Source organism: Hordeum vulgare, chromosome 2H (genome assembly GCF_904849725.1).
Source record: "Hordeum vulgare subsp. vulgare chromosome 2H, MorexV3_pseudomolecules_assembly, whole genome shotgun sequence".
Classification (NCBI taxonomy): Eukaryota; Viridiplantae; Streptophyta; class Magnoliopsida; order Poales; family Poaceae; genus Hordeum; species Hordeum vulgare.
Window position 1 is genome coordinate 17,258,155 of NC_058519.1, and position 8,030 is coordinate 17,266,184.

General features: G+C 43.3%; 1 protein-coding gene across 1 annotated transcript; it reads right to left on the minus strand.

Annotated features, from left to right (window-relative positions):
- Window positions 1-1,918: 1,918 nt before the first annotated feature.
- On the minus strand, window positions 1,919-3,676 carry LOC123429246 (probable cinnamyl alcohol dehydrogenase 6). The gene is made up of 3 exons (XM_045113301.1): window positions 2,815-3,676; window positions 2,510-2,663; window positions 1,919-2,402 (listed from the first exon to the last, which is right to left on the minus strand). Exons 1-3 carry the CDS (start codon window positions 3,535-3,537, stop codon window positions 2,200-2,202), a joined length of 1,080 nt encoding a protein of 359 aa, XP_044969236.1. The 5' UTR covers window positions 3,538-3,676; the 3' UTR covers window positions 1,919-2,199.
- Window positions 3,677-8,030: the final 4,354 nt, after the last annotated feature.

An 8,030-nucleotide genomic window follows, 5' to 3' on the forward strand; every position in this document is an offset into this window, starting at 1 on the left:
CGGAGTTTCAGCAGTTTGGGCATTAAGGACATGGTCAAGTAGTTCAGAACTCCCTGTTAATACTAGAGAAGGACGTGGTTTTGGAAAATTATCCATTTGGTTGATTATTCCAAGTTATTATATTTATGTTAGTTTTTATTTTGTGTTTCATCGGTTGGGGTTAAAAAACCAATAGGAAACTAATGGGGAGGACAACCTGGGCAGGAAAAAAGGGAAAGGAGGGGAGGCGACGGAACCAACACTTTTTTCATAGTAATAAAGATGCAAAAATGCTAAACGTTCAAAAAGTTACATACGGTTACACGCTGACTAGGATTCTTTCTTCCTAACTAAACCTCTGCCCCCTTATTTTCAAGGTGGATGGGGCCTTACCCCTCTCGACCTCCAATTAAAATCCATCTGTCTGTAAAATCCCCGTAAACTTATGTATGTGTAGCATTACTGGTAAAGATGTGACGATATTGTCTTCTCACCTGAATTTTACAGTTTCACCTATGTGACATGACATGGATCACTGGTCAACTGAACTTCACTGGTCATGGAACATCAAGCCTTTTTTCCTTCCCTTGAAGAGATGCAAAGTAAACTGTTATTTGGGCCACTCACAAGTCAGATGCCATTTCTTTAAGCGCAAATATAATATCACCTTGTGGCATGTGAAGTATTGTCATCCACCACAATAAAAACAGAATAATACCATTTTTTAACCCTTAGTCGGCCGTTGAGCGTGGGCTTAATAATTGGTGCAACTTCTTCTTTATTAAGAACTGAAACGAATATACACCGTATTGTTACTCTATGAACTCATTGTGTCTTTCTGTCGTGATCCCATGTAGATACCAATATACTATACATTTCTGACAGATGGCATCACATGTAGATTGGAATCACGAGTCAGGGATGCCGATGCGATAAGGATCCAAATTGTTGTGACACCTCACCGCCAGTTGGTCATTTGACCAAAAATAAGAAAATAAGTTATTTCTGAAACAGCTTGAGCCCAGTTCAGACTTATTTTTGGAGAAGGTGTGCTATGTTTTTTCTTCAACGCGTTTTTTCGAACCATAATATCAAACTTTGTGCAAACATCCAGCCAAATACTTGTAAAGGATTTTTCATCCAGAGAAACATGCACATTGCTGATCTGCTAATTAAAGTTGTTGTTCACCATCTCTGCTAACCGGCTTGTGCCAAGCAAGTTGGCTCCTATGGTACGTCCATTGACGAGCCAACGGAGCCCAAATATTCCGAGTTACCGTTGGGGTTAAATCTTATGCACAAAGGTGTTGGGTGGAGTAAATCGACATGGATTCTTTAGTGATGTGTATGCCTTGTCGGTTTTTTCCCTTCGCGATGAGCCTTGGTACTGTAGTTGAAATTAAAGTTTTAGGTACATAAGCGCAGTACATGACCAAGATAAATTGGTGTTGGGTAGACTCAAAATAAGTACATCAACATGGATTATAATGGTGATGCCTTTGGGGCATTCGTTGACATTGAAGATCAACACATGATAGAGATCGGACAACCTCGGTGTGTTCAGTAGACTCAAAATAAGCGAGCGCTACATCAAATCAGGAGAATCATTGTTTAATCTTGTTAATTACATCATACAGTACACTCGTAGATACAACTCAGATCTCAGATGTTCTGTACTTGTTAAAGCAGAGCATGCAGCTCACGCTGGTTTAGGATAGTACATAATGTGTGTAGTAGCACAAAGAGTTGACCATGCCATTCACTACTAAAGAATAATCTATCACTCACAGTGACAGGCGCCTAGAAACCCATGTACTGACTAGTTTTGCGTCCAGGTAAAACAACATGGTTTTCCGCTCATAGCTTGTCATGGTGTTTGCGTCTATGTTGTACATAATGTTCAGGAAAACAGAGCATTAGTAAATAAGAGTTTAGTCCATATTCTTTTGCATAGAAATTTAGCCCATCTTCATATTTCCGTTTTGTTACTAGGCAGCTGTGTTGACATACAACCCAGTTAACCAAATATTACAAAAGGTACATTGTTGAAAAATAAATAGATGAAAACTCAATGATGCAAAACTAAATTGCATACAAGGGACATCATAGCCAACAGGAGGACGACATACAGTTTTCTCACGTCTCGCTACTAATTCAAGATCCATCACTGAACTCAAACAGGTACCATTTCATTCTGACCCAGATGAGCAACAAAACTAGCTAGAACCTGGAGTCACCCCGCGCAATGTCGATGACGAAACGGTAGCGGACGTCGTTGCGCGCGAGCCTGGCGAACGCGTTGTTGATCCCGTCGTTGGAGACGAGCTCGATGTCGCAGGTGATGTTGTGCTCGCCGCACAGGTCCATCATCTCCTGATGGTCGTTCATTCCCCCCGTTATGCTCCCACTGATGGTCCTGTTCCCTGTAATACATACCCATGCATGCATCCAGCAGATTTACCATCTTAAATTAGTTGTTGAACATGGAGACGGCGCGATCGAGATCGATGGTAAGTAGTAGTTAGCTCACCGAAGATAAGCGGGAAGGAAGGGAGTTCGAGGGGGCCGTCCGGAGCGGCGACGAGGGCCAGCTTGCCGTTCACCTTGAGCAGCTCCAGGATTGGTCCCAGCGAGTGCGCCGCCGGGACTGTGTCGATCACGTAGTCAAGCTTCCTCGCCATAGCCTATGTTGGAAAAAGTTCAATTGCTTAATTTTGGACCGTATGCATCGATCAGTCAGACAAGTGGACTTCGTGGAGTGAGACGATCAATCATCAATGGCCTGGCCTCGGAGTTGCTGACTGGCCAGCCAATAGATTCTTAGGTACTACCCACCTGCATCTGCTTGTCGTCGGTGCTGATGATGAAGTCATCGGCCTTGAGGTTCTCCCTGGCCTCCTGCTCCTTGGCCGGCGACGTGCTGATCACCGTGACGTGCAGCCCGAACGCCTTGCCGAACTTGACGGCGATGTGGCCCAGCCCGCCCAGCCCAACCACCCCGAGCCTCCTGCCGGCGGCCTGCAGCATCCCGTGTTTCTTCATCGGGGTGTACACCGTGATCCCGGCGCACAGCAGCGGCGCCGCCGCGTCCAGCGGCAGGCTGTCCGGGATCCGCACCACGAACCTCTTGTGCGCCACGTACATGCTGGAGTAGCCGCCGTAGGTGATGCTGCCGTCCCAGAAGACGCCGTTGTAGGTGAGCGCGACCTTGTCGCAGTAGTTCTCCTGGGAGCTGTCGCACTGCTCGCAGTCGAGGCAGGAGGCGGCGATGCAGCCCACGCCGACGCGGTCGCCGGGCCGGAAGCCGGAGACGTTGGAGCCGACCTTGGTGACGACGCCGGTGATCTCGTGGCCGGGCACGACGGGGTACATGGTGATGCCCCAGTCGTTGTTGATGAAGTGGAGGTCGGTGTGGCACATGCCGCAGTAGAGCACCTTGATGGTCACGTCGTCCACGCCGTTCTCCCTCCGCTTGAAGGCGTAGGGCACCATCGTGCCGGACTCGTCCATGGCCGCCCACCCGCTCACGTCCTGCGTGTGGTTGGCGGTCACCTCCATCACAAATTCAGTCTCTCTTTCTCCCTCTCCCTCTCTCACTAGCTAACTTGTTACTTGTGTGTGCTACTCGGAGAACAAGATTCTTGATGTGTCTTTGGTGCTGCTGGTTGTGAGTTGTAGTCTGCAGCATCTCCTGATCACGCCTACTTATAGAGCTTCACAGCACCTAGTCACTGATGCTGTGATACATAAGGTCGTTTTGTGGTAAATAAGGTATTCAGCGTTTTTTTTTGGATTGGTAGTATTCAGTAGTTTATGGGGGTGGTTGCACGACCTGTATTTTACATGTATACATACAATATTAATTATACCAAGTTGGTTGGTATAGCTTTAATAATTAAGATCATTGCTGTCCTTGGTGCTGTTTGTGAGTTGTGACTATAGCATCTCCTGGTCATGGCTCCTTAATTCCTTATAGAGTTTGACGCCCTTTGGTCAGTGATAGCTTGGTTTTGGAGGCTATATATCAGTTTATGGGAGTGGTTGTGGTTGCACTTGCACTTGACCTGTATAATACGTATGTAACGTAGAAGTATGGTTAAACAAGTGGTCAAGTTCATGTGGTCGCTAATAAGATTGATATAATTGCGATTGTTAAGATAATACTCACTTCATCCGGAAATACATGTTGAAGAAATGGAGGTATCTAGACGTATGTTAGTTAATTGTACATACATCATTTTCTATCCATTTCTCCCACAAATATTTTCGGACGGAGAGAGTACTTCTTTTAAAACAGGCTTTCGTCATCCTTTATAAATAAAAACACAAACGACCGGACGATACATGATGGTGGGAAAACCCTCATACAAGCAGGCCGAAAAGAAAAATAAAAAAGGCGCGAGTGGCACAAGTGCCACTAACCCAATGTCATACATGAAGAACAGGAGAGACCACACTCCTTTCACTAAATGCACATCGTTAAAATACTGAAATAAATCTAAGAATAAAAACGAACAACACGACTTAAACCCTAATAGCTGACGATACCCATTCATTCGTGATGTAGTGCGGGTTACCGCAGTAGTGCACCTTGATAGTCACACCGTCCACCCCGTTCTCCCTCAGCTTGAAGTCGAACCACACCACCTTTACCAGAAGGCTCCATGGCCGCCCACCCGCAAACTGGACCTAGTTTTTCTACCCACCTGTTGGACACACTCTTGTTTGACCTGTAGCTGCTGTGCTTTTGTATATAGTACGTAGAATACAACAATTTGGATCATTATCGGGCTGGCATCTGCAGTTCATCATTCCTGCATGTGACGCAATTCGGTCAGAGATTATATATTGGAGTATATATCCACATGCCATCCTGACAGAGGCACAGCGTGAACCATGCATATTCATACGCCTGGAGCGTATATTGGAGTATTGTATGGTATGTATTCGTTTTTATTGTTTCTTGTTAATACTAATAAAGAGGTTGCACCATCCACGCGGAAGATGTTTTTTTAAGGCCACGCTCAATGGCCAGTCCAAGGGCTACAAAATGATGTTCCAATGGGCCGTGTAAAAGCATAGTTTAGAAAACTGAACCTGTAATCGAATCAATGAGGCTGATGGTTCAGGTTTTTACCGTCGGTTTATCGGTTCAAGTGTCAGTTTTTTAAATAATAAAATAATACATATTTTATCAATAAATTCACCAATCAATTGATATATCCAGCAGTTTATGGGAATGGTTGTGGTTGCACTTGACCTGTATAATATGTATGCAACCTAAACGTATGGTTAAACTAGTGGTCAAGTTCATGTGGTCGCTAATAAGCTTGATATAATATTGCAATTGTTAAGATAATACTCACTTGGTCCAGAAATACATGTTGAAGAAATGAAGGTATCTAGACATATGTTAGTTAATTGTACATACGAGTACATCATTTTCTATCAATTTATCCCACAAGTATTTCGGAAGAAGGGAGTTCTTCTCTTCATTTTATTTTAGAAGATTCCGCTTCTGCACCAAATTTCATGAAAAAACCAGGGCTTACAAGAAGTATTTAAGTCAGACTAGTTATCTGGCTATAAAAGTTGACAAAGTCGTTCTACCAGCTCCATGGGCCAGTTCTTTTCAAGTGCAAATTCTTCATAATCAGATTCTACAAACTCCCCAGAAAATCAGTCGCTCAATTCTTTTCGAGGATTGCCGTATGAGATTGCGGTATGAGTTGTGTGCTACGCCCGTTGACGGGTAGGCCTTCATCGCCTTGTATGCGCTCGCTGCTGCTGAAGAAGGTAGAGAGCAATACTGCCCGACAAAGTGCACATGACTGACCGGAAGCTGTGCCAAGGCTTCGACGGCCGAGGTGCTCGGACGACGGGGAGGTGGGTCCGTGGCTGGCCATCGAAATCAAGGTGCGGACGTCTCGGGACGTGGGTCGGGCGATTATGAGTGAGTGGTCAGAATCGTGGATATTTGGCGATTTTGAGGAACACTGCAATTCTGGCTTGAGTCTCTGGGATTCTGGTTCATACTAATCCTTGCCGACATATGGTTGCTAGTAACATTCTTTTGTTGAACACGTTGTCGTGGATAATGTCGATGGTTAGCAAGTTTGTCGAACAAACATGATGCATATTGAACGCTAATCAATGCACACATGCACATGCACGGCTACCATGACCATACTGGCCACCGGGTTTGGCATAAACTTTGATCCGGGCATCCCGCATCGGTGGCCAACCGGACCTAGTTTTTCTACGCACCTTTTGGATACATTCTTGTTTGACCTGTAGCTACTGTGCTGTTGTACATACAATACAACAATTTGCAGCGGGCTGGCATCTGCAGTTCATGATTCCTGCATGTGACGCAATTCGGTCAGAGATGTATATATACTACTCCCTCCGTTTACAAATATAAGTTTTTCTTAAAAGGTTTTACTAAGGGTCTACGTACAAAGAAAAAGAGTAAATCTATACTCTAAAGTATGTTTATATCCATTCGTATATAGTTTAAAATAGTGAAACCTCTAGAAGGACTTATATTTAGGAACGGAGGGAGTATATTGGAGTGTGTATATATACAGCCGTCTATTCTGTTAATATTAGCTGAATAGTTATTCTGCACACACTTTTTAACTGCACGGTCAACATTAGTGCACTGCATCCCTATCAAACGAAACACTGCAATGTTATCAGAAATATTGCACGCGCTATTTCGACACTGTTTTGGCTTCAGTTTTTAAACCGTTTTTCGGAATAAGGCGTATAATATACCGTTGGATTCCTACGGAAAATCCCGAACTCCATCACCTTGAATATTTTTCACGATTCCTCACGGTTTGAGAGCAGTTTCAAAAATGATGGCCGCATGACGGGCTCCAACGAGCGTATTTTTGTGATTTTTTTCTAACTGCTCGTCGGAATGAAGCAAACGATATGGCATTGGAAAGATATCGTCGAGCCGCATCTTTTCATATAGATTACTCTCTCTAATTCCTTACGGTTTGAGAGTAATTTTAATTTTAGTAAAACGGAATTTTGTTTTTTGAAATTTTTCGTTTTTTTGAACTGTTTTTAATGTAGTTTTTAAACCGTTCGTCATAGCGAGGCGTATGCTATGATGTTGAAAAGATGTGGAATAGACACAACTTTCATATGTTGGCCATTTGTTGATATTCCTCGCGGTTTTAAATGAATTTTAATAAACGGTGTGGCTGCCTACGAGTTGCAGCAAGCGTATTTTTATATTTTTTCCAAACCGCTTGTCGAAACGATACAAATGATATGGTGTTGGAAATATATCGACAAGAAGCATCTTTTTCATGTACAACACTCTTTCTAATTCCTTAAGGTTTAAGAGCAGCTTTGAAATTACCGAAATACAGACACTCTGTTTTTTCAAGACACCAAAATCAACGCGTGAAACGTATCGGATAGAAGAGCGCACTGCTTTTTGACGGGAAAACTACACTGCATCCGACGGACAAGTGCACTTCATGATTTATTTTTTGTTCGACGTGAATTTTCTCATGTTATGTAGTGGACCGCACTCTACACTGGACATAAGTGAAAAAAAAACAGCGTTATAGAGAAGTGAACCGCGTTGTATCCCTAACATTTTTTCTGCACTTCTCATTGTTTTTCTGTCGTATCCATAACATTTTTTCTGCACTTCACGTTGTGAGTAAGTGAACCACGGCAATACCAGAAGTGAACGGCATGAGTCTTTTTCATCTCCCTAATATTTTTTTGCACCTCATATTGGGCGTTAGTAAACCGCCACCGAAAGTGAACTTCATGATTTTTTGTGTCCTTTTTCCAACTTTCTCCACACCACTTTTCTCCCTATGAAAGTGAACGTCATGAAATTGAACCAATGCATAATACAAGTGAACCACATCAAAAAAGAAAGTGTACACCTCATGTTTTTATTAAACAGAAGTAAATCACCATTTTTTGTCACAAGCGAGAGCAAACAGTGGACTTCATGGTACCCATGAACTAGCAAACCATGATCCACAATTTTTTTAGTCTCATCTGATTTG

Coding starts and splice junctions, on each gene's coding strand:
- LOC123429246 (XM_045113301.1), bottom strand. CDS start 3,537: ATGGAGGTGACCGCCAACCACACGCAGGACGTGAGCGGGTGGGCGGCC. Junction 2,664..2,814: donor CCGACGACAAGCAGATGCAG/GTGGGTAGTACC, acceptor TTTCCAACATAG/GCTATGGCGAGGAAGCTTGA. Junction 2,403..2,509: donor TTCCTTCCCGCTTATCTTCG/GTGAGCTAACTA, acceptor TATGTATTACAG/GGAACAGGACCATCAGTGGG.